At 44.1% G+C, this 27289-nt stretch overlaps 1 protein-coding gene across 35 annotated transcripts in view; it reads right to left on the bottom strand.

Annotated features, from left to right (window-relative positions):
- Positions 1 to 27289, bottom strand: part of LOC128412017 (zinc finger protein 420-like) — a 983187-nt gene that overhangs the window by 29851 nt on the left and 926047 nt on the right. For 20 of the 35 annotated variants that reach the window (XM_053384761.1, XM_053384748.1, XM_053384746.1 and 17 more), the window contains one exon: positions 2530 to 7423. The exons of 2 other annotated variants lie outside the window; for them this stretch is intronic. In XM_053384761.1, coding sequence (XP_053240736.1) covers positions 5679 to 7423 — 1745 coding nt within the window. In that variant the 3' untranslated portion in view covers positions 2530 to 5678. Of the gene's footprint in view, positions 1 to 2529; positions 7454 to 8394; positions 8522 to 9845; positions 9929 to 10223; positions 10306 to 10494; positions 11516 to 24247; positions 24621 to 25071; positions 25205 to 25667; positions 25713 to 25809; positions 25875 to 27289 lie in introns of those variants that run through there. 13 more of the 35 variants (XM_053384751.1, XM_053384752.1, XM_053384780.1 and 10 more) reach the window with 11 other exon arrangements.

Raw genomic sequence — 27289 nt, 5'->3', positions numbered from 1 at the left:
GGATGCCTGCACTATGGGTTGTGGACTCTCCATCTTTGGCGGTCTTCACATACCTGTCAACTGTCCTGCTTTGAGTGGGACGTCCTGCAATTATAGAAGCCACCCTGGCTTCTGATTGGCTCCCAGGATATCCTGTTTGGGCTCCCGTTAATGTGTGGCCCCAAAAGACGCCCATTTTGGGGGGTCCTTGCTCTCGCGTGATTTACCTGACTCATTCAGGAGCATGGCCCCAAAAGTCGCAGGTCCCAAATTCCCTCAGCAACATGTTGGAGGGTAGGCAGAGTTTGGGAGGACAACTCAATTCATATTCTATGGCTGTGGGTGACAGGAGAAAGAGTGGACTATGTCAGAATTTTCGGAGGGCCAGCAGAGGAGCCTCCCTTGGATGAATCACCACAGCCCCATAGTGGCCTTAAAAGCAGGTGAGCAGTGACTCTCCCTCAAGTTTTAAAAGGAGTGCTGCATTAGTAGGCTGTCTCCCAGGATGCTTTTTATTATGTTTTTATCATTGTTGTTCTGTATTGTGCTTATAATGTTGTACACCGCCCTGGGATATTCTGATAAAGGGGGGTATATAAATTGAATAAATACTACTACTGCTACTACTATTTCCCCAGCACCATAAGTTCCTTGTTTGATTCTGTTTTTATGTTATAAAGGGCTCTGAGTTCCGCCTTCTGGAGTGCCAAGTCTTTTTGAGAGAACTGCTGTGGAGCTGAGATGAAGGCGAAGAGACCATTTCCTCTCCACCCAGCAGAGGTGTGGAACTCCAGGAAGACACAAACTGAAAGACAGTGCACTATTTTATGAAAAATTTTATAACTATTTCTTATGTTATATGATGTTATGATGTATTGTAATTTTCATAAAATGTATACATTGCTTGATTGTAAACACCCCCCCTTTAAAATGTTTTTTAAAAATATTTTTATTAGTAATTTCAACATAACATTTTATCCAAAAACATATCATCCTTAACCCCCCCTTATTTTCCCCCTCTCCAAAAAACTTGACGCCCCCCCCGACTTCCCCCAGCTCCTCTCTCTGGTTTATCAACATATGTTATTTTCTGCATGTTACAAAACTGTACAGATCCTTAATTTATCTATCTAAATGTTATTAATAAAAAGTTTGTAAATGTTTATTCAAAACCTGCCAAGGAGTCCAGTTCATTTTGTTGCTTCTGTAAGTACTTTGTAAAGGGTTCCCATTCATCTTTAAAACCACAATTATCCTTGTCACATAGTTTGTGTGTCAATTTTGGCAATTCTGTGATTTCCATCAATTTCTCTTGCCATAGTTCTTTAGTTGGGATTTCCTCATTCTTCCATCCTTGTGCTGTTAAGACTCTTGCTGTCGTTGTCGCTTACATAAAGATATTTTTCAGTTTCCTTGGCGGGTCTTTTCCTACAATCCCTAACAAGAATGCTTCAGGTTTTTAAACAAATGTTAATTGGAACATTTTCTTCAACTCATTATATATCATTTCCCAAAACTTTTTGATTTCATTACAATCCTACCACATATGGTAAAAAGTCCCGTCTCTTTCTTTACACTTCCAAAACATATTTGAGCTGGTTTTCTTCATTCTTCCTAACTGCATTGGTGTCATATAGCATCTATACATCATCTTCATATAATTTTCTTTCAGCAAGGAACACTCTGTGATTTTTAAATTGGTTTTCCATAACCTTTCCCAATCTTCCACAATAATATTATGACCTATATCTTGTGCCCATTTAATCATAACTGATTTCACCTCTTCGTCTTTCGTCTCCCAATCTAACAGAATACCGTATGTGCCTTTCAGCAGTTGGAATCCAAGCCTCTCCTGTATTTGTCAAAGGATTCTCTGAAATTCTGATGTTAGCCTGTATCTCCTTTTCGTGTATGTAAAGGAAATGCCCTCTGGGAATTCCCATTTATATCTAATGTCAGCTCTCCTGAGTGCTATTGTTAAATATCTATATTTGATTCTTCTAAGTCTCAATTTCAGTGGAATCTCTCTAAAGGTATCCACTTTCTGTCTGGCAACCACGATTTTTTTCAAAAACTGTTCTGAAGGATTGCGTCCTTCACTCTTTTTGTTACTAGTTGTAATGGGAATTGGGGTTGCTTGTGCGTAAATTCCAAACTGCTCCCAGTTGTTGGGGTAGCTAGACCTTTCCCTGATTTGACAGCCCTTACGAGGCGACTGTCTCAGTCACTGGCAGTATCGGTCAGTGGGCGTTCCCTAAACTTCTTCCAACATAAAAGCTGTTTGACGCCAAGTCTCCTCCTACCCTCCCTGCGCGGAAGTCTCCTGCGCAGGGTGGGCGTGGCCAGCGGAGGTCCTGGGCTCTCCCCGCTGGACCCTGTGGAAGGGTCTTGGAGCCCTCTCTCCGAAGACCTTCCCTCCTCCCCTTCTTTCCTGGTGTCACGCTGATTTCCTTCCCCAATGGAAGTGTTCTCTCTCTCCCTGCTGTTCCCTTCTCCTGCATCATCGGAGAGCCCTACCTCCACTCTGGGCTCCGATGTCAGTTCCCTGACACTAGTGTTAATAAAACATCTCCTGGCTGCCTCCGTCCTCAATTTTCACGCGATCTAATTCTGAAACAGCTCCCAACCAATCTTTGCTTTCTCCCATCCATTCTGAAATTGTCTGTGTGACATATGTCTCCAAATTTGGCTCTGAATCAGATTCTGGAAGGCCTCTGCCAGGAAGACGTTAACTTATTACTTCAGCTAAATGTCACAGGATTAAACAAGGTACTACAATGGTACCTTGGGTTACAAACGCTTCAGGTTACATACGCTTCAGGCTACAGACTCCGCTAACCCAGAAATGGTACCTCGGGTTAAGAACTTTGCTTCAGGATGAGAACAGAAATTGTGCTCCAGCGGCCCCATTCGCTAAAGTGGTGCTTCAGGTTAAGAACAGTTTCAGGTTAAGAACAGACCTCCAGAACAAATTAGGTACTTAACCCGAGGTACCACTGTACAGGCACAGCTTCTCTTACACTCCCTCCTCTCATAATCAGTTGTTACACTTCAGGTATCCAGAATAAATGCTAAAAGGCTTAACTCTGTTTCTGCTGCTTCTCTCTCATTCCCTTCCTTAGTTATGACAGGACAGCCCAGCTTCCTTCATGGCTTCATACTTTGGTCCGTGAGCGAGGGGCCACTTTTCCTCGGTTCCCCTCTCTCTTAGCAGTCCCTCTCCCGAGGTATTTTCCTTTGTATGCCAGACCCAGGGGATCATCTGAGTCCTTTTTACTGACTCAGAAATCTCCTTTTCCTAGAAAATCTCTCCCCTCCCGAATGGAAGGAGACCCCAGAAGAAGAGTCTTCCCACAACTTCTCCTTCCAGATTAAGTCCCATCTGAACACTCTCTCCAGACCCTCAACTTCCTATCTCAGCTACGACTGTTAATAGAGGATGAGCTGCCTCACTTCATGAAATTAAAACCTCGCTCCTTCAAAGTATTAGAGTTCAAAGACTGTGATAAAAATGAAAGAAGAGCAAAGGGAGAACAATATCGTGGTTCTCAAATGATGGATAACATAGGTTACTACAGGAGTAAGAAAATAAAATGATAATTATTATTATTATTCTTATTATTTATTATTTATACCCCGCCCATCTGGCTGGGATTCCCCAGCCGCTCTGGGCGGCTTCAAATAAAATATTAAAATACTAATACATCAAACATTAAAAGCTTCCCTAAGCAGAGCTGCCTTCAGATGTCTTCTAAAAGTCTGGTAGTTGTTGTTCTCTTTGACATCTGGTGGGAGGGCGTTCCACAGGAAGGGCGCCACTACCGAGAAGGCCCTCTGGCTGGTTTCCAGTAACTTAGCTTCTCGCAGTGAGGTAACCTCCAGAAGGCCCTCGGTGCTGGACCTCAGTGTCTCGGTAGAACTTCAATGGTAGCCCATTGTAGAGCGCATTGCTGTAGTCCAAGCGGGAGATAAGCAGAGCATGCACCAATCTGGCGAGGCAGTCCGCAGGCAGATAGGGTCTCAGCCTGTGTACCAGATGGAGCTGGGAAACAGCTGCCCTGGACACAGATTTGACCTGTGCCTCCATGGACACCTATGAGTCTAAAATGACTCTCAGGCTGCAAACCTGGTCCTTCAGGGGCACAGTTACCCCATTCAGGACCAGGGAGTCCTCCATACCTGCCCCCTCCTGTCCCCCAAAACGGTACTTCTGTCTTGTCAGGATTCAACCTCAATCTGTTAGCTGCCATCCATCCTCCAATCACCTCCAAACACTCACACAGGACCTTCACCGCCTTCACTGGTTCTGATTTGAAAGAGAGGTAGAGCTGGGTATCATCCGCATACTGATGAACACCAAGTCCAAACCCCCTGATGATCTCTCCCAGCAGCTGCATGTAGATGTTGAAAAGCATGGGGGAGAGGATGGATCCCTGAGGCACCCCACAAGTGAGAGCCCAGGGTTCTGAACACTCATCCCCCACCACCACTTTCTGAACACAGCACAGGGGGAAGGAGCGGAACCACTGTATGACAGTGCCCCCAGCTTCCAGCCCCTCAAGACGGTCCAGAAGGATGTTATGGTCGATGGTATCAAACGCCGCTGAGAGATCCAGCAGAACTAGGAAACAGCTCTCACCTTTGTCCTTAGCCCGCCAGAGATCATCAACCAGCGCGACCAAGGCAGTTTCAAGTCCCATGTTGAGGCCTGAATCCCGTCTGGAAGGGATCCAAATGGTCCGCTTCCTCCAGGCGTGCCTGGAGTTGTTCAGCAACCACTCGCTCAATCACCTTGCCCAAGAATGGAGGATTTGAGACTGGGCGATAGTTGGCCATTGTGGCCACATCTAAAGATGGGTCCAGGAAGGCTCCCTCACAGAGGGAAGCTTTCACCACCCCACGAAGCCCATCGCCCAGCCCTTCTTGGCCAGCTTTTATAAGCCAGGATGGACAAGGATCAAGGAGACAAGTGGTTGGTTTCTCTCGTCCAAGCAGCCTGTCCACATCCTCGGGGGTAACAGATTGGAATTGATCCAACACAACTTGACTAGACAGGACTCTAGCACTCTCCTGCCCTGCTCCCACGGTGGAGCCTACGTCTTCTCGAATCGGAGCGACTTAGTGTCAGATCACCAACATCCATAGAGGTGAACACCAGGTCTAAGGCATGTCCGCGGCTATGCGTTGGGCCAAACATATTCAGGGAAAGCCCCATGGAGGCCATGCTTTCCACGAAGTCCCAAGCGGCCCCTTGTAAGGTCGTGTCAGCATGGATGTTAAAATCCCCTAGGAAAAGCAAACTAGGTGTCTCCAGGAGAACATCCGCCACGACATGGAGCAGCTCAGGCAGGGAATCCTTGGTGCGGTGCAGAGGTCGGTACACCAAAAGGAATCCTGTACTGCCCCTATTGCCCAACTTCCAGAACATGCACTCGGAGAACTGGGTCTTCCCAATCAGACGCCTGCTCCACAGGGTAGGACACAAACCAATGCCTTCAAGTTTTTTTTTTTTAAAAAAAGACTGACTAAAGATGCGGAAGAACTTTTTCACAGCAAGAGCTGTTAGTGGATTGGACTCCCTTGGGAGTGCTGGAATTTCCATTCTTTGAGGTTTTGAAATGAAGTTGGATGGTCATCTGTCATGGATGCTTTACTTGCTATGCCAGCATGACAAGGGGTGAAATAGATTGCACCAGGGATCACTTTAAGCTCAAAAATTCTACAATTCCGTGATTCTCCCCTGTATGAATTCTGTGATGCTTAGTGAGACTGGACTTTTGATTGAAGCTCTTTCCACATTCCGCACACTGATAGGGTTTCTCCCCTGTATGAATTCGTTGATGGGAAGTGAGATTGGAGCTCATACTGAAGCTCTTTCCACATTCCACACACTGATAGGGTTTCTCCCCTGTATGAATTCTTTGATGGGAAGTGAGATTGGAGCTCTGACTGAAGCTCTTTCCACATTCCACACACTGAAAGGGTTTCTCCCCTGTATGAATTCTTTGATGGGAAGTGAGCTCGGAGTTCGTACTGAAGCTCTTTCCACATTCCACACACTGATAGGGTTTCTCCCCTGTATGAATTCTTTGATGGGAAGTGAGCTCAGAGTTCGATCTGAAGCTCTTTCCACATTCCACACATTGATAGGGTTTCTCCCCTGTATGAATTCTTTGATGGGAAGTGAGACTGTGGCTGTGATTGAAGCTCTTTCCACATTCCATACACTGATAGGGTTTCTCCCCTGTATGAATTCTTTGATGGGAAGTGAGACTGTGGCTGTGACTGAACCTCTTTCCACATTCCACGCACTGATAGGGTCTCTCCCCTGTATGAATTCTCTGATGCCTAAAGAGATCGGAGCTCATACTGAAGCTCTTTTCACATTCCACACACTGATAGGGTTTCTCCCCTATATGAATTCTTTGATGGGAAGTGAGCTCAGAGTTCGATCTGAAGCTCTTTCCACATTCCACACATTGATAGGGTTTCTCCCCTGTATGAGTTCTTTGATGGAAAGTGAGACTGTAGCTGTGATTGAAGCTCTTTCCACATTCCACACACTGATAGGGTTTCTCCCCTGTATGAATTCTTTGATGGGAAGTGAGACTGTGGCTGTGACTGAACCTCTTTCCACATTCCACGCACTGATAGGGTCTCTCCCCTGTATGAATTTTTTTATGGGAAGTGAGACTGGAGCTCTGACTGAAGCTCTTTCCACATTCCACACACTGATAGGGTTTCTCCCCTGTATGAATTCTTTGATGGGAAGTGAGCTCAGAGTTCGATCTGAAGCTCTTTCCACATTCCACACATTGATAGGGTTTCTCCCCTGTATGAGTTTTTTGATGGAAAGTGAGACTGGAGCTCTGACTGAAGCTCTTTCCACATTCCACGCACTGATAGGGTCTCTCCCCTGTATGAACTCTTTGATGGGAAGTGAGATTGGAGCTGCTACTGAAGCTCTTTCCACATTCCACGCAGTGATAGGGTTTCTCCCCTGTATGAATTCTTTGATGGGAAGTGAGCTCAGAGTTCGATCTGAAGCTCTTTCCACATTCCACACATTGATAGGGTTTCTCCCCTGTATGAGTTTTTTGATGGAAAGTGAGACTGGAGCTCTGACTGAAGCTCTTTCCACATTCCACGCACTGATAGGGTCTCTCCCCTGTATGAACTCTTTGATGGGAAGTGAGATTGGAGCTGCTACTGAAGCTCTTTCCACATTCCACGCAGTGATAGGGTTTCTCCCCTGTATGAATTCTTTGATGGGATGTTAGAGAGTAGCTCGTACTGAATCTCTTTCCACATTCAATGCACTGATAGGGTTTCTTTCCAATGAGATTTTGTTGATGGGAACTGGAATGGGAGCTCTGACTGCAGCTCTTTCCACACTCCAAATTTTTACGTGCCTTCTCCACTCTGCAGATTGTGTTGTTGTCTCCTTTGTTCTTGATTTCCAATTCATCACAATCTGCAATGGAGAGAAAAAGGGATTAGAGCCTCAGGAACAAATGGAGCCCCCAGTTAGGGAATAATGCTCATTAAATTTGTTGTAGAGAAGGCAGTCTTCATTACCTTTGTTATTTGCAATAAACCAATGTATTTATTATTGGATTCTAAACGTTGGTTGAATGTTGCTTTGTTTGAAGTAAGTTACTCATTTTATAAATTTTGTAGTTTTTGTAAAATTTTTGTACTTTTTTCATTGGATTAGATTGTTGTTATTATTACTGTTTCATGTTTATACAGTAGCACCTCGGGTTACGTAACCCTCGGGTTATATAAACATCAGCTTATGAAAGCGACAAATCCATGCGCATGCACAGAACAGTGATCCTCAGGTTGTGTAAACCTCGGGATCTGGTCAGACCTCCGGAACGGATCCCATTCGCAACCAGAGGTACCACTGTATATGTGTTGGAAGCTTCCCAGATTGGCTGGGGCAACCCAACCAGATGGTCAGTGTATACATAAAAATTATTATTATTACTATTATTATCACTGCTAGTACTACCTGAGATTCAATCAGCCTGGCTCTTCTCTGGGGCAGATGTTGTTTGGCCGAGTCATGGCATCCCCTCCATCTCCAAGTGTCAGTCGTCTCTTTGGTCAACCCAAGACTGACAGCAGCAAAAACAAAAACAGAAAACCTGACAGAAGCTACTTATCTTTCTTAACAACTCTGAAGCTGACATTTAAGATGCCTGGGCAGTTCAGATCAGCCCAACTGTGGTAGAAGGAGGCAGAACTGGAGGAAGATTGTTCACAGAAAAAACTGTAATCTACTATTTCTTGTGGGGGTGTTAGGTTCCAAGGTGTTGTAGGGGGCGCTGTGAAAGTATATGAGATTTGTCACATAGAGGTATTTTTTGAATTTCCTGGCAGATAGGACGATCCCACACGGAGGCTTACCAAGAGAGGCCACGATCCCCCGATTCTCCTCCATGACGTCCTTATGCAGAGCTCTCTGGTCAGGATCCAGCAACTCCCACTCCTCGTCCGTGAAACGAACAGCGACATCTTCAAAGCACACTGGACCCTAAAAGAAAAAGGGAAATGTCCTCCTCTGAGACAGCAGAAATATGATCTGCTACACAATGCTCTGTTATTTCCTTCCTGTTAATTGCTGTGTTATATCAATAGGATTGCTTTGCTGCACATTTTAATTATGGGTACCTATTTTAACGCTTTAATTGAATTCTTTTATTCTGCATTTTAAGTGTGGGTATACGTCTTTTTGCAAATAGGTGGTACTCCAGCTTATGTTTACGTTTTTCTGCCTACGCAAGCATTCCAGTTTCCCCGATGAAAGGATCCACTTTCTCCTCTCCTCCTGAGTTGTTCTGGGGAGGTTCCCTTCCAATGCCCTAGAGTGAAATTCAAGGGGTTCATGGGGGCATGGAGAGGGGGAGGAGTGGGGGGCAGGCCCCATTTTGCAGCAGATAGGGCTGGCTAGGTGAATCCTGGAAATTATTTGTTATCGTCTGTCCGCTGCTTAGAAGCCTATTTTAGCATTCATTGATGAATATAGAAATACAAGAAGCCTAGTTTGGATGGCCATCTGTCTTGGAGGATCTAGCTGAGACTCCTGCAATGCAGGGGGTGGGACTTGATGACCCTTGGGGTCCCTTTCAACTCTAGGATTCCATGAAAACTGCAACTACAGATGAATCCTACTGTCAACATTCAGAAGGCTGGTGTCACAGAGTTATCTGGGCAGGAAATCCCATAGTTCACAGCTGGAGTTTACTCTTTATCAGCAAGAGCACAATGTTCACATACTTGGCTGAGTTTCGGGCTTCATGAGAACAGCAGCTCATTCCCTGAGCCTCTTCGTCCACAAAAGCAGTTGCTGAGAGTGAAGTCCCCCAACTCCCCACAGCTTTCCAAGTCCCCTCCTCTCTGGGGTTTCTGGCAAGCAATTGAACAGTGTGCCAGTGTACAGCCTGCCTTTACTCCTCCATGTTAGACCTCTCTTGGCTCTGAGAGACAAGCAGGGAGGGTGGATTCTGGCAGAAGGAGAGGGAGCCCCCGTGGCTCCTCCTTCTCCTGACTCACCTCTGCCTCTCAACCTTCCTCTCCCACTCGCCTCCTTCTTCTTCTGCCTCTGATTCTGCACTGCATTCTGCCTCAGAGTCTCCCAGCTCACTAAGCGCTGTTTCCCCTTCAGCTTCTGACACCTCCTCTTCCCAAGCTTCTCCCTCTGACCGCCAATCCTTCCTCCACCTCCACTCCTTGGGCTCAGAGCAATCTTCCCTTCCTGGTTCCCTGGCTGCTTCCTCCCACCATTCCTCTGTGCCCAACCAGTCCATGACATTGCTCCATCCCTCGGCCTCTGTCCCCACAAGGCAGCTTCCCCTGACCTGATCTGGTTCCACAGCCGCTGCTTCCCTTCTGCCCCCATGAAAAGGCGGATCAGGAGGTCTTGCCGGCATCATTCTTTCACCTGCAAAAGAGAAAAAAGGTAATCAGGATGCTAGGAGTGCCTGCTTCTCTCACAGAGGAAACAGGACATCTCTAACTACAGATGGGCTTTGAGAAAGCCTTACCTGCTGAGTGCAGTTGAAGGTTTGTGCCCATTTCATGTTAGGTGTGCAGAAATACATCTCCCCTCCTCTGAACCCTTGTTCCCAACCCCCACCTCTCAAAAAAAAAAAAAAAACAAGAAGAAAAGAACCCTCAGATGAGTTGGAAAACCAACAGAACAAGACCAAATGGAGAAAAGCCACCTTCCTCCTTACCCAGTGGCCTCTCTCTGGTGTCCAACGGAGGCCTCTCTGCCTCACAGGAATCCAGGTCCATTTCTGCAAAATGATCCCTTTTCTGAAAGAACAAGAATTCAAAACAGTAAATGAAAGGTGAGAAATATTAGAAAGAGAACGCAAAGACAGATACTTTAAGGGTGTTAGATTTCATTCCCCGAAAACGGATGGGCCATCAGCAGACCTTTTCTGGATGTTTTCTGTCCTGTTTGGAGCCCCTTGGGAGTATCCAGAGGAAAGTCTCTCTCACCTGCTTTCTCTCTGCCTCCTTTCTCTCCTCTGCCTGACTCAGGAGGAAACCTTCGGCCAGGGCCATGGCCTGGGAACTGGTCTCTGCTCCACAGTCCCTCACCCAGCTCTGCATCTCTGGTGGAAGGACAGCCAGGAACTGCTCCAAGATCACCAGGTCCAGCATCTCAGCTTTTGTGTGCCTTTCTGGCTTCAGCCACTGATGATCAAGGTGGTAGAGTTGGCTGCAAACCTCTCGGGGTCCTTTGGCCTCCTGGCAGCAGAACTGCATCAACTGCTGGCTCTGCACCTCTGAGCAGTGGGTATCCTCCTCACCCAGGATCTTCTGCACAGAGTTTTCCAAGAATCCCCCACTGCTCCCAGTTTGGATGGCATGGCCTCTTCCTGCTCTAGGGCCAGCTGTGTCTCTCTCATCCATCTGTGCTCTCAGGAAGCCTCTGAGAGATGGGAAGGAACCCTTTGGTCTTCTGCCAAGTTCTGTCTGTCTGAATGAGAAGCTCTAGCAAATCCTGCAAAGCAAATACATTGTTCTGTTACAAAAGTTGTACAGTATCAGGAGAAGAAAAAGTTTCCCTGAGCAAGCATGGGTGAGTCTTGCTGGGAACCAGGGTAGGATTGCACCACAGCCCAGACTCTGAGCTATCTTTCTAACAAGGAGGAGGAGGAGGAGGAGGAGGAGGAGGAGGAGGAGGAGATGTAGGCCTCTAGAAGGGAGATTGTGGAAATGTGGAGGCAAGCGAAGAGATTAATGCGAGGCGAATCAGCCTGGTTGCTCCTTCCTTCCAGTCAATGCATGAAATCAGAACTGATTGACAAGGGAGTCATTGGTTCCTAGTGAAAAATGACTACGTGTGTTGAATCTGAATCTCCTTTCTTGTAGCTTGAAGCCATGGGTTGGAATCCTGCGCCCAGGTGACATGGCTCTCCTAAAGGCCGGCCTCACTATACACTGCCTTTGTTGATCTAAAAGCAGCCTTTGATACAGTCTCCAGAACCAGACTCTGGGACAGACTACAGGGGACCTACATAGAATTAAGAGCTTCTGCTCTTCATTCAGGCACTGCACGCAAACACGGCTCTTAGAGTCAGGTGTAGCCGCCTAGGACACCTAACGGACCCTATTAAAACCTCTAAAGGAGTCAGGCAAGGGTGCCTATTGGCCCCTCTACTATTCAATTTCTATCTAAATAATTTAGTATCTGCACTCCATGACTCAGAACTCCACCCTCCGAAGCTCGCAAATCGGCATATTTCGGTCTTGCTTTTTTTTTTTAATAAATTTTTATTGATTTTCCAACATAAATTAAAACACATTACAACTAACAATACATAGACAAACAAACATATAAACACGTATAATTTCGTAACCTCTTTTTCTTAAGCCTTATTTCAACTTCCCCATACTTCCCTTTCCTCATCCCTGTTTTAAACTTTTTCAGCAACCCCTAATTTCAATTACTTATGATTCACTTTCTTTAATCCTTTTTCTCTTACCCAATCATTTATCGCTGCAATTCTGTTTTACATTACCCATGACATTTTAGCACTCATTAATTTTACAACAGTTCTTAAGATAAACTTTAAATTTCTTCCAATCTTCTTCCACCGTCTCTTTTCCTTGGTCGCGGATTCTGCCAGTCATCTCAGCCAGTCCCATATAGTCTATCACCTTCGTATGCCACTCTTCCAGCGTGGGTAGTTCTTGTGTCTTCCAATACTTTGCTAAAAGGACTCTTGCTGCTGTTGTAGCATACATAAAGAACGTCCTATCTTTCCTTGACACCAATTGGCCTACCATGCCCAGGAGCAAGGCCTCTGGTTTCTTATGGAAGGTACACTTAAGAACCTTCTTAATTTCATTATAGATCATTTCCCAGAAGACCTTAATCCTTGGGCACATCCACCAAAGGGTGCCTATTGGCCCCTCTACTATTCAATTTCTATCTAAATAATTTAGTATCTGCACTCCATGACTCAGAACTCCACCCTCCGAAGCTCGCAAATCGGCATATTTCGGTCCTGCTATATGCCTACGATGCAGTAATTTTATCTAGATCCCCCATTGGACTCAAAAGAGCACTAAGAAAGCTCGCAGCAAACAGTGAATTTGAATGTCTCAAAATCAACTATCAAAAGACCAAGATACTTGATTTTGGGGAAAAGCCAAAGCTTAAAAGCTGGGAACTCCAAGGCCATAAATTAGAAGAAGTCGCAAACTATAAGTATCTAGGAATGGTGGTACAGGCCTCAGGAGCCAACAAACTACACATAAACTCCATCGGGAGTTCAGCGGAAAAACCCGCAAATTGATGAGAGTGGAGGCTAGCATCTGCCTAACATCTGCCTTACAAGCCTGGTAGATGAAGGGAACGCAGTGGATGTAGCCTACCTTGATTTCAGCAAGGCATTTGACAAGGTGCCCCATGATATTCTTGTAAAGAAGCTGGTAAAATGCGGTCTTGACTATGCTACCACTCAGTGGATTTGTAACTGGCTGACTGACCGAACCCAAAGGGTGCTCATCAATGGTTCCTCTTCATCCTGGAGAAGAGTGACTAGTGGGGTGCCACAGGGTTCTGTCTTGGGCCCGGTCTTATTCAACATCTTTATCAACGACTTGGATGATGGACTCAAGGGCATCCTGATCAAATTTGCAGATGACACCAAACTGGGAGGGGTGGCTAACACCCCAGAGGACAGGATCACACTTCAAAACGACCTTGACAGATTAGAGAACTGGGCCAAAACAAACAAGATGAATTTTAACAGGGAGAAATGTAAAGTATTGCACTTGGGCAAAAAAAATGAGAGGCACAAATACAAGACGGGTGACACCTGGCTTGAGAGCAGTACATGTGAAAAGGATCTAGGAGTCTTGGTTGACCACAAACTTGACATGAGCCAACAGTGTGACGCGGCAGCTAAAAAAGCCAATGCAATTCTGGGCTGCATGAATAGGAGTATAGCATCTAGATCAAGGGAAGTAATAGTGCCACTATATTCTGCTCTGGTCAGACCTCACCTGGAGTACTGTGTCCAGTTCTGGGCACCACAGTTCAAGAAGGACACTGACAAACTGGAACGTGTCCAGAGGAGGGCAACCAAAATGGTCAAAGGCCTGGAAACGATGCCTTATAAGGAACGGCTAGCTAAAGGCCTGGAAACGATGCCTTTTGAGGAACGGCTAGCAGTAAAACTAGCTAAAATGTACAAAACATGTAATAAGTGTTGGAAATGTAAAGAAAAAGAAGGGACATTCTATCATATGTGGTGGGAGTGTAAAAAGGTGAGAGGCTTCTGGGAAATGATATATAATGAATTGAAAAAGATGTTGAAATAGACTTCCGGTCGGCGCCAGCGATTAATGGCGGTCTCCCGCTGAGCTCCGCTCAGGGAGACTGCTCCACGAGTTCGGGTCTGACCGCTACGGCGAAGCGGGGACCCCTAAAATCACAGGCGCAAAAGCCTGTGAACACGGAGACTCGGTGGGCACCTTAAGCGCCCCCCTTTACCGCAAAGGAGCCTTTTTAAAGGCTCCGGAGCGGCATCGGGTGAGCGCGGAGCTGAGAGTCGCTACCCAGCCCGTGGAGCGAAGCCGCGTCGCCATTAACGGAGAGCGCCGATTCCTTCCTGACATTTGGACTTTAAATTGGATTACCGTGAGTAAGACTGAACAACAAATTTAAAAGGAAACAATTAGAAATTGGCTGAAAACGGAGAAGGCAAAAAATAAGGAAGTCTGCCTTCCTCGGACTGCATGTAAACAAAGCAACGAAATAGGAAGCTGCAATTTGACAGGAAGCAGCTTTAAATTTAACGGACTCAGACATTGGACCGTAATTCCCCCCCGTAGCAGGCAGGGGCAGGGGGGGGGAATTGTGGACTGTTATACCTGCACGGAAGAAGCATAGAAGGGGAAATTTCTGCCGTTTTGAACCCTTGGGGAGGACTGCCTGGAAAGTGAGTCACCGGGACGGAGAGCTGTCACTTAGAGACTGGTAACAAAGTTGGTCTTATACATCCTTGCAACAAGTAAATACCTTATTGGATACAAATTGGGTACTCTGGAAAGATACATTTGACAACATTTGGAAAATATTGGAATAGCCTGTTATTTTTGTTACTTTTGAAGGGAACTCTTTGTTCTTGGCACTTGGAACTTTGAGCGGCTCCCTCTAGAGGCCGCAGGAAAATTGCTACAATTGTTACAATTTTTATTGTGAGAAACAGGCTTTTGGAATTTCCCATTTGAAAGCTATTCCCGTGGGAATGACCTTGGGACATGAGTGGCCCAATAGAAGCAAGAGTAACGAGAGCTAAAGGGAAAGTTGAACAAAAGAGAAGGGCCTCAGTAACAAATCCAGTTGCACCTGTTATGACTTCTCCCATGGATACTGCGGCAGTGGCCAATGCATTAGTCAGAATAAATGAATCTCTGGAAGCGCTCACAAAGCAGAGCACTGAAAACTCTAAACAGCTGATTGAACTGTCAACAAAATTAGACAAAAATACAGAGACAATAAATAAATTAGTCCAAGAAAGTGAGGCAACCAGAAAGATTGCAGAGGAAGCGAAAATCTCTGCAGAAGAAGCAAAAGTTTCTGCAGAAAATACACAGGAAAAGTTGGTGCCAGTCTGTAAAAAGCTAGAAGAACATGATGCTGCCCTGTCTTTACTGGAATTACAGAGGAAAAACAGGAATTTAAGATTAAGATTGATTCCAGAAAATGAAAACGATAATCTGATAGAATACCTTACCAAAGAATTTCTGGAATTTTGGCAGGACAGCTTGAAAGAAGAGGAATTTAAGATAATAACTGCTTTCAGACTGGGCAGGAAACAAAACAGAAAGAGCCCTAGAGACTGTCTAATAACTCTGAGATCTCAGGAGGAGAGGGACAAGATACTAAATTTACATTTTCAAAGAGCTCTTGAGATTGGAGATTTTCGTGTTCAGATTTTTAAAGACATCCCTAAATATATCTTGGAAGTGAGGACCTACTACAAGGATTTGGTCACCTTACTGAGAAAGAACAATATACCATTCAGATGGGAGTTCCCGCAAGGCCTGTCTTTCAATTACAAAGGAAAGAAAATTAAGATAAAAACAGTGCCAGATAAAGAACAATTTTTGGCAAGGAACGAGGAGGACCTTCGGAAGGAAACGGTGGATACTACAGACCCAGCAAAAATACCAGATATTTCAAACTTATCTTTTGGAGCTAAAACATTAACAGAAGAAGGTTTGCTTGGAGCAGTTGGAGGAGTATCTAAGTAAATAACAAGATGTCCCTGCAAATTTTAAGCTGGAATTGTAATGGACTGAACCTTCCTAGAAAAAGGAGGGAGGTGTTTCATATTTTGAAAAAAGAACAATTGGACTTGATTTGCTTACAAGAAACTCACGTGACCAGAATACATCGAAAACTACTTATTAATAAAAGATTAGGACAAGAATTTATTTCATCTGACAAAGTGAAGAAAAGAGGAGTGGTAATTTATGTAAAGGAAAGGCTGGCCCCTAAACTAAAATTTAAAGATGAACAAGGAAGATATTTGGCAATTGAAATTCAAGTTCAAGGAGAAAAATTATTGGTAATAGGAGTTTATGCACCGAACGAAGGGAAGTCAGAATTCTTTAAGAAATTGCATGAGACACTAATGGACTATCTGGACTATAATGTAATTTTAATGGGAGACATGAATGGAGTGGTCTCCACAAATATGGACAAAGCACAAAGACAGGTGGTCTCCAAGGATGGGAGACTACCTAAGACCTTTTTTGAAATGACTGATAACATGAACCTGATTGACATTTGGAGAACAAGGAACCCTCTTGAGAGAGAGGGAACTTTTTTCTCTGAGGCAAAAATGACCTGGACTAGAATTGACCAAATATGGGTATCTAGTGGGATGGCACCAAAGATTAAGAAAGTGGAAATCTGCCCAAAGACTTGTTCCGACCATAATGCCGTAAAGATGGAGATGAACCCAACAACAGCTGGTTCCTTTAGATGGAGGATGAATGACTCCCTGTTTAGAGATGAAGAGGTGTACAAAAAGGCCCAGAAAGCAATAAAGGATTACTTTGAGATGAATCTGAGAACAGAAGTGGAAAAAAGAGTAATTTGGGACGCAAGTAAAGCCGTCATGCGAGGTTTTTTAATACAACAGAATGCCATAAAAAGGAAGAGACAGAATGAGCAAAAGGATAAGATCTTGGAAAAGATAAAAGAAGGAGAAAAAAGATTGAGATCTAAACCAAAGTCACATGAAATTTTGAGAGAAATTAAGTTTTATCAGAGACAATATATGGAATTGATGAACCAAGAGATAGAATGGAAAATAAAACAAATGAGACAAAAGACATTTGAATCGGCAGATAAATGTGGGAAATTTTTGGCATGGCAATTGAAGAAGAGACAAAAACAGAATACGGTTACCAATCTAGAAGTGGAGGGAAAGAACATTTACAAACCAAATGAGATTAGAAACTGTTTTCAGAGCTATTTCAGGAGACTTTATGCACAAGGGCCGGTGAATGAAAAAGAAATAGAAGAATTTCTTAAAAAATATGGATTACAAAAAATTTCTGAACAAAGTAGAGTGATTTTGAACCAGAAGATAACTGATCAAGAGATTGAGGGAGCCATTCAAAATATGCAATTGGGAAAATCTCCAGGACCTGATGGACTGACCTCCAGATACTACAAAGCTTTGAAAGAATGGCTTATGCAACCGTTGAAGGAGATCTGCAACGAAATTATAGAGGGGAAGAAGGCACCTGAATCGTGGAAAGAAGCTTATATCACACTTATACCAAAGACAGAGACTGAAAAGAACCAGGTTAAGAACTACCGCCCTATATCATTACTTAATGTGGATTACAAAATTTTTGCAGACATTTTGGCAAAAAGACTGAAAAGAGTTTTGGTGGGGGAGATTCATAAAGACCAAGCGGGCTTTCTTCCAGGAAGACATTTGTCAGACAATGTGAGAAACATAATAGACATTATGGAGTTACTGGAAGTTAATATTAACACTAAGGCAGTTTTAATTTTTGTGGATGCGGAGAAGGCCTTTGACAACATTTCTTGGAATTTTATGAAAAAGAACCTCCAAGGGATGGGGGTAGGCCAAGGTTTTGAAAATGGTATAAGTGCAATTTATTCTGAACAAAAAGCAAAATTGATTGTAAATAATGTGGTTACAGAAGAGTTTGCTATTGAGAAAGGGACACGACAGGGATGCCCAATATCCCCACTACTTTTTATATCGGTCCTGGAGGTCTTATTAAACATGATTAGAGAGGACCAGCTGGTTAAAGGGATTCAGGTCGGAGCTAAACAGTATAAACTGAGAGCATTTGCAGATGATCTAGTTTTAACCTTGCAAGAGCCAGACACTAGTACGAAAAGAGTCTTAGAATTAATACAAATATTTGGTCAAGTAGCAGGTTTTAAGCTGAACAAACAGAAAACGAAAGTACTGGATAAAAACTTAACAGCTGTTGAAAGGGAGAAGTTTCAGAGTGAAACTGGTTTGACAGTAGCAAAGAAGGTGAAATACCTAGGGATTAATTTGACATCTAAGAATGTGAACTTAGTTAAAGACAATTATGAGAAATGTTGGTCAGAAGTTAAGAAAGATCTAGAAATATGGTCAAATTTGAGACTTTCCTTGTTGGGTAGAATTGCAGTTATCAAGATGAATGTCTTGCCGAGAATGCTGTTTTTGTTTCAAACATTAGAATCATAGAATCATAGAATCATAGAATCATAGAGTTGGAAGAGACCACAAGGGCCATCGAGTCCAACCCCCTGCCAAGCAGGAAACACCATCAGAGCACTCCTGACATATGGTTGTCAAGCCTCTGCTTAAAGACCTCCAAAGAAGGAGACTCCACCACACTCCTTGGCAGCAAATTCAACTGTCGAACAGCTCTTACTGTCAGGAAGTTCTTCCTAATGTTTAGGTGGAATCTTCTTTCTTGTAGTTTGGATCCATTGCTCCGTGTCCGCTTCTCTGGAGCAGCAGAAAACAACCTTTCTCCCTCCTCTATGTGACATCCTTTTATATATTTGAACATGGCTATCATATCACCCCTTAACCTCCTCTTCTCCAGGCTAAACATGCCCAGCTCCCTTAGCCGTTCCTCATAAGGCATCGTTTCCAGGCCTTTGACCATTTTGGTTGCCCTCCTCTGGACACGTTCCAGTTTGTCAGTGTCCTTCTTGAACTGTGGTGCCCAGAATTGGACACAGTACTCCAGGTGAGGTCTGACCAGAGCAGAATACAGTGGTACTATTACTTCCCTTGATCTAGATGCTATACTCCTATTGATGCAGCCCAGAATTGCATTGGCTTTTTTAGCTGCCGCGTCACACTGTTGGCTCATGTCAAGTTTGTGGTCAACCAAGACTCCTAGATCCTTTTCACATGTAGTGCTCTCAAGCCAGGTGTCACCCATCTTGTATTTGTGCCTCTCATTTTTTTTGCCCAAGTGCAATACTTTACATTTCTCCCTGTTAAAATTCATCTTGTTTGTTTTGGCCCAGTTCTCTAATCTGTCAAGGTCGTTTTGAAGTGTGTTCCTGTCCTCTGGGGTGTTAGCCACCCCTCCCAGTTTGGTGTCATCTGCAAATTTGATCAGGATGCCCTTGAGTCCATCATCCAAGTCGTTGATAAAGATGTTGAATAAGACCGGGCCCAAGACAGAACCCTGTGGCACCCCACTAGTCACTCTTCTCCAGGATGAAGAGGAACCATTGATGAGCACCCTTTGGGTTCGGTCAGTCAGCCAGTTACAAATCCACTGAGTGGTAGCATAGTCAAGACCGCATTTTACCAGCTTCTTTACAAGAATATCATGGGGCACCTTGTCAAATGCCTTGCTGAAATCAAGGTAGGCTACATCCACTGCGTTCCCTTCATCTACCAGGCTTGTAATTCTGTCAAAAAACGAGATCAGGTTAGTCTGACATGACTTATTTTCAGAAATCCATGCTGACTATTGGTGATCACAGCATTCCTTTCTAGGTGCTCACAGACTGTTTGCTTAATGATCTGCTCCAGAATCTTCCCTGGTATTGATGTCAGACTGACTGGGCGGTAATTATTTGGGTCCTCTCTTTTCCCCTTTTTGAAAATAGGGACAACATTTGCCCTCCTCCAGTCTGCCGGGACTTCGCCTGTTCTCCAGGAATTCTCAAAGATGACTGCCAGTGGTTCTGAAATCACATCTGCCAGTTCTTTTAATACTCTTGGATGCAGTTCATCTGGCCCTGGAGACTTGAATACATCTAGACTAGCCAAGTATTCTTGTACTATCTCCTTAGTTATTCTGGGCTGTGTTTCCTCTGCTGAATCATTTGCTCCAAATTCTTCAGGTCGGGCATTGTTTTCTTTATCGGAGAAGACTGAGGCAAAGAAGGCATTGAGGAGTTCAGCCCTTTCTGTGTCCCCTGTTTGCATTTCACCATCTTCTCCTCTGAGTGACCCCACTGTTTCTTTGTTCTTCCTTTTGCTACGAACATACCCATAAAAGCCTTTTTTGTTGCTTTTAACCTCTCTAGCAAGCCTGAGTTCATTTTGTGCTTTAGCTTTTCTGACTTTGTGTCTACACGTGCTGGCTATTTGTTTGAATTCCTCTTTGGTGGTTTCCCCCCTTTTCCATTTTTTGTACACATCCTTTTTTAATCTTAACTCAGTTAAAAGTTCTTTAGATAGCCACCCTGGCTTCTTTAGGCACCTTCCATGTTTCCGTCTCATTGGTATTGCCTGAAGTTGTGCTTTTACTATCTCCCTCTTAACAAACTCCCAGCCATCATGAACTCCCTTTCCTTTTAGTATTACTGTCCATGGGATCTCACCCAGCACTTCCCTAAGTTTTATGAAGTCGGCTTTCTTAAAGTCGAGAAATTGAGTCCTAGAATGCTTGGCTGCTCCTTTCCGCTGTATAGTAAACTTCAGAAGAGCATGATCACTCGCGCCTAATGATCCTTCCACTTCTACCCCACTAACCAGGTCATCAACATTGGTTAGGACCAGATCTAAAATGGCTGTTCCTCTTGTAGCTTCTCCCACTTTCTGGACAATGAAGTTGTCTGCAAGGCCAGTGAGGAATCTGTTTGACCTTATGCTCTTGGCTGAGTTTGACATCCAACAAATATCCGGGTAATTGAAGTCCCCCATTACTACTATCTCCCTTCCTTTTGCATGCTTGGCCATCTGTTCCAGGAAGGCATCATCTATGTCCTCCGTTTGGCTTGGGGATCTATAGTAAACTCCCACAATGAGGTCACTGTTATTCTTCTCTCCCTTAATTTTGACCCAAATGCTCTCACTTTGGCTTTGAGGTTCTAAATCTTGGATCTCTTCACAGGTATACACATCCCTGACATATAACGCCACTCCTCCTCCTTTCTTGTCTGGTCTGTTTCTCTGAAATAGATTGTATCCCTCCATTATTACATTCCAATCGTGGGACTTATCCCACCAGGTTTCAGTGATGCCTATTATGTCATATTTAGTTTGCTGTACCAAGAGCTCAAGCTCATCTTGTTTATTTCCCATACTTTGCGCATTAGTGTACAGACATTGAAGTCCATTAATCATTCCCCCGTGTCTCTTATTTAAGGATTTTTTCCTCCCACCACTAGGTCTGTGTGCTGTTTGCTCCATTCGGTCTATGACATTTGGATGATCATCTTCATCAATTGATAGACTCCTACCTTCAGGAGCACTGTCTCCCTCCCCCACATTAGTCAGTTTAAAGCCCTCCTGATGAGGTTTCTGAGATTTTTTGCAAAAACATTCCTACCAACCGTTGTGAGGTGCAGCCCATCGCTTGCCAGAAGTCCATCTTCAAGAAACTGCATTCCGTGATCTAAGAATCCAAACCGTTCCTGTTTACACCATTTGCGAAGCCAGTTGTTCACTTCCACTATTTTTCCCTCTCTCCCTGGGCCACGTCGTTCAACTGGGAGGACAGATGAGATGACAATTTGTGCATTTAATTGCTTCAATTTCCTGCCCAGAGCCTCGTAATCTCTTTTGATCTTCTGGAGGCTATTGCTTGCAGTGTCATTGGTTCCCACATGAACCAAGAGGAAGGGGTATTTGTCAGTGGGTTTTATGATTCCTTGCAGTCGTTCAGTTACATCTTGGATCTTAGCCCCGGGGAGACAGCACACTTCCCGAGACATCTTGTCAGGCCCACAGATCACTGCTTCTGTTCCCCTCAGTAGGGAATCCCCTATCACCACTACACGCCTCCTCTTAGGTCTGGTCGGGGTTCTTCCGTGAGCTGTCCGTTCCAAGGTCGCCTGCACATTCCCTGAAGACTGCCTTTGCTGCTCGTCTTCATATACCTGATCGACTGTAATGAGGGAGAGATCCTCAAATGGAGTCTGCTCTTCGTCTTCCATGCTAGGGGAAAGGACCTCAAAGCGATTGCGTATTTCTAAACAATCAGAGCGAACCCTGGGCCTCCTACTTCTTTGAGTCACGTTTCTCCATATATCTGGCTCCTGTGTTGGTGAACTAGCCTCCTTCTCAGGGGAGTCCCCTGTCTCCTCCTTGGTGGAGACGGTGTGCTCTGTTGCTTCCAAGAAGAGCTCCAGCTCTCTAATTCTTTGGAGCGTAGCTACACGTTCCTCCAGTTGCTGGACTTTGTCTTTTAAGAGGGCAATCAACATGCAATTGCTGCAGGTAAAGCTGCCTGCAACCTTTGGCAAGATGGCAAACATTGCGCAGGAACCACAGGCGACTGCAGCTGTTCCCTCACCCTCCATCTTGAGAAGGTGTCGTTGGGGGTGACTACAGCGGTCCTCCATCATAAAAAGCGTGAAGACAGGACAAATAAATCCCCCCAAATAAACCTATATCTCCCCCAACAAACGTTTGAGACTAGCTCCCCTAAATCTAAAAGATGGATCAAACTGCGCGCACAGAGAAAGCAGCTAATCAGCCACAAGAAACTCACACAAGAAAACCCTTTTTGTTCCTTCTTCAGCCGCTGCCCTACAAGCTCTACATTGCAGATTTTGGACAAAATGGAATGTTTCAAGAGGTGGCAAAAAGATATATCTAAATTTGTCTGGCAGGGCAAAAAGCCCAGAATAAAATTTAAGATATTAACTGATGCAAAAGAAAGAGGGGGGGTTGCCCTGCCGGACTTAAAGCTTTATTATGAATCAGCGGCCTTCTGCTGGCTGAAAAACTGGCTGCTTCTTGAAAATACAGACATTTTGGATCTGGAAGGGTTTAATAATAGATTCGGCTGGCACGCATATATATGGTATGACAAGGTCAAAGTCCATCAAGGTTTTAAAAACCATATTGTTAGGAAAGCATTATATAATGTGTGGACTCGGTACAAAGACTTGTTAGAAAACAAAACCCCTAGGTGGTTGTCACCAATGGAAGCTAAGGAAGTGAAAAAACTTAATATGGAATCAAAATGGCCAAAATATTGGGAAATTATAGAACACGAGGAGGGAAAAGTGAAATTGCAGAGTTATGAGAAACTGAAGTCAAAAGTAAGAGACTGGTTACACTACTATCAGATAAATGAAGTTTTTAAACAGGACAGGAAAATTGGCTTCCAGGTGGAGAGGTCAAAATTAGAAACAGAGCTTTTGGAACCCAGTACTAAAAATTTGTCAAGAATGTATAACTTGCTGTTGAAATGGAATACACAGGATGAGACGGTTAAATCAGCTATGATTAAATGGGCACAAGATATTGGTCATGACATTATGTTTGCTGACTGGGAACAGTTATGGACCACCGGTATAAAGTTTACGGCATGTAATGCCTTAAGAGAAAACATTATGAAAATGATCTATAGGTGGTACATGACCCCAGTCAAGCTTGCAAAAATTTACCACACGCCCAATAATAAATGTTGGAAATGTAAGGAAACTGAAGGTACCTTTTACCACCTTTGGTGGACGTGCCCAAGGATTAAGGTCTTCTGGGAAATGATTTATAATGAAATGAAAAAGGTGCTTAAATGCACATTTGTGAAGAAACCAGAGGCCTTTCTCCTGGGTATGGTGGGCCAATTGGTCTCAAAGAAAGATAGGACGTTTTTTATGTATGCTACAACAGCAGCAAGAGTACTTTTAGCAAAGTACTGGAAGACACAAGAACTACCCACACTGGAAGAATGGCAGACCAAGGTGATTGACTACATGGGACTGGCGGAGATGACTGGCAGAATCCGTGACCAAGGGAGAGAGACGGTGGAAGAAGATTGGAAGAAATTTAAAGTTTACCTCAAGAACTGTTGCAAAATTAATGAGTGCTAAAATGTTTTGGGTCAGGTAAAATAGAATTGCAGGGACAAACAATTGGATATGAGAAAAAGGATATAAAGGGAAAAAAGTGTTTTAAGTTGAAATTGGGGGTTGCTGGAAAAATTTAAAACAGGGATGCAGGAAAGGGAGGTATGGGGAAGTCGATGAAAGAAGGTTCAAGAAATAATGTGAAGAAATTATACATGTTTATATGTTTGTTTGTTTTTGTATTGTTTTGTGTTGTCTATTAATATTTGTTAAAAAACCAATAAAAATTTTATAAAAAAAAAATGAAAAAGATGTTGAAATATACGTTTATTAAGAAACCGGAGGCCTTCTTATTGGGATTGGTAGGAAATGAGATAAGTAAGAAAGACTGTAAACTTTTCCAATACGCAGTTACAGCAGCGAGAATACTTCTGGCCCAAAAATGGAAACAGGAAGAGTTACCGACGGTGGAAGAATGGAGACTGAAATTGACTGATTATGCAGAACTGGACAAACTAACAGGGAAGATCCGATATCAACGAGACCAAAAGTTCATCGAGGACTGGGGAAGATTTACAGATTATCTGAAAGGCATATGTGATGAACAGATAACATTTGTTGGTTTTCAAGAGACTCTGTGAAAAACAGAGGAATATTGTTAAAAAGAAAATAAGAGGAGGGAAGGAGATATCTAAAGGCAATACTAAGTTAAGAAATGCGTTAATAATATTGATGCAAACGAAAGATCGGCAGAGGAGCTGAGGGAAGTCAAAAAAAGAGATGAATGTGTGATAAAATGTGAATTGATTGTATAAAAAATGGTTGTTGTTTTTTTTTCTTTTGTGGAAAATGAATAAAAATATTTTTTTAAAAAAGGAGTGTGGTGGAGTCTGCTTCTTTGGAGGTCTTTAAGCAGAGGCTTGACAACCATATGTCAGGAGTGCTCTGATGGTGTTTCCTGCTTGGCAGGGGGTTGGACTCGATGGCCCTTGTGGTCTCTTCCAACTCTATGATTCTATGATCAATCTACAAATGGCTGACATTGAATCTGCTCCCCCGAGGGATAGCCCCATTGATCCTCTGTGACCAATTCCAGTCAGGCTGGCAGACTGCAGTTCTGAACACCCTCCGGAAACTGGGTTTTGCCCCTCAAGCCCTTCTAAGTCTGGGCTTGGGCCAGGCCAAAGCTACAGTCAGGCAAAGAATATTAGACACCGAGAGACAACAGGACTGCGCAAGGTGCCCCGACCATAAAATTGGAGAAATCGAGAAATATATAGCCGCACCGGCAGAATATCTCTTCTTTCTCGCATCTAGAAATACAAGAAGGGCCTTTACACTCGCCAGAAGCTCGGCTCTTCCATCGCTGGTCCTGGATGGAGCCTTTAGAAAAGTCCCGTATGCTCAGAGACTTTTCACCTGCCCATTGGGAGAGATAGAAAGCCAAAACACTTGTTCTTTAGACGTCCCTTTTACGAAGAGGCACGTATTAAGACCATTGATCCCCTGCTGGTGAGGCTCGCTGACCTTCCGCAAAAGCAAAAATTTGACCTTTTGCTGTTAGGCAAAGACCAAAAGAAGACCTGGATGGTTGCCAGATTCTGTGTACAGATCTGTAGGTGCAGACCATCTCCCAACTCAAAATAGTCCGTCATGAAAATCCCCAAACTCGGTTTCATGGGTGACTCTGAGTCAACTCCCTGGGATAGCTTGTTGGTGTACATTGTTTTTAAATTTTTTGTTGTACATAAATTGCCTGTTTTAGTTCTGTGACTGTACCCCCAAGTGTGTTTTATAAGCTGGTCTCTGACCGTAATAAATGATCTAATCTGACATGGCTCTCCTGTCTCCTCTCTGTCTCCTCCTCTCCAACTAAACATACCCAGCTCCTCATAAAGCTTGGCTTGATCTGCTTGGCTGGCCTCCTCTGCCAATAAGAAGAAAGAAAGAAGGGAAACAAAGAGTTCTGGGACCCCCCCTTCTCCCCACTGCACCCTCTGGGGGGGGGGGGAGAGGAGACTCACCAGATCCCAGGAGAGGATTGCCCTTCCCAAAGGAGTACGCAGCGTCTTTATACAAATGCAGAATACCCAGCTCCTCATAAAGCTCATAAAGGAGGGAGGCCAAGATGGCGACGGAGGTAGCAGCCTAATTAGAGCCTCCGACTTCAACTAACCGTTTTTATTAGTTTTAGCCTCTTCAAGACCTTAAAGACTATTGGCTGTCTGTCTTGTCGCCTCGTTTTAATTAGTTTATTCTGTTATTGTTTTATTGTTTATTTATTGTTATACCGTCGCACTGTTTACTGATACTGCTACACTGACTTACAACCTTGGAGCTCCCGGACGACGGATTGGCTTGAAATACAGCCAAAGAAGCAGAGGAAACCGCTGAACTCCATTGAGCCTAACTTCGATAAGATAAGTCCAAGAACTCCCCCATGAATACCCTCCCACCCCAAGTTAAGGCTTAAAGAGGGAAAGGTAGGGAGGCTCCCTGATCCAACAGCCTGGATACCGGTTTTCCAAACTTTACCTCTACCTTTATTTCTACAATAAAGTGCCCAATAAGGGAAGCTTTCAACTTAGAGAATGGTGTTCACAAGACAGAGCTATAAAGAGCTGGGAATCCCCCTCACCAAAGCGGCTGAACCCTCTACAAGAGGAAGGCAGGGGAAAATCTCACAATATTTTAAACCGAAAACAGACAAAATAAATAATGCTGACAAACGACACCCCCACGAATGGTCCATAGACCATAGACCGCACCAGGTACGGGGAGCTTATGGAAACAGACAAAGAAGGGGTGGGAGTCAATCTGGCAACGGAAATAAAACAAGCTGCCATAGAAGATGAAACCTCAGTGAATCAACCGGGGCTGGAGCAGGAACAAGAGCCACAAGAGGAAAACCCAGTAATTAAGACAGATGAGCCCTCCCAAAGACCCAGGCCCGGGGAGAAGATGGGGTTTCACACTGTGACGAATGAGGACCTGGAGGACACAAGAGCCCAATATCTGGACTTGGAATGCCTCCCCTACACACTAACAGGGCTATATAATGATCTGTTAAATGAACAGAAGTTGCAGATAGGCAGAGAACTGGGACACATCAAAGACTTCCTCTCAGAATGCTTGGGTCTACTTACCACCCTGACTGAAATAACTAGGAGAATAGACAACTTGCATTCATATAAAGTTCTCTCTAGGACACCAAACGATAACAGCATTAAGGAAAATAAAACCCGACATGAGGTGGAAAAAAGGAAAACATCTAGGATCAAAGCAAACCAGAAGGGAAACTTAATTGACCCTAAGAAACCCCTCTTAAAGGGGAAGTGTCCCAGGAATAAAGAGAAGAAGCCCAAGAACGTAAAAATGGGAAGGAAGACAAAGCTCCCATCTCGAACAAAGAAAACGAACTTCACAAGACTATTTAAGCTATTAGAGAATTCAAATCCAACGAGCCCAGCTAACCCAGTTCTGCCACCCCTTGATAAAAGCCGA

The sequence above is a fragment of the Podarcis raffonei genome, chromosome 4, assembly GCF_027172205.1.
Source record: "Podarcis raffonei isolate rPodRaf1 chromosome 4, rPodRaf1.pri, whole genome shotgun sequence".
Taxonomy (NCBI): Eukaryota; Metazoa; Chordata; class Lepidosauria; order Squamata; family Lacertidae; genus Podarcis; species Podarcis raffonei.
This window is presented reverse-complemented; position numbering and strand designations above follow the sequence as displayed.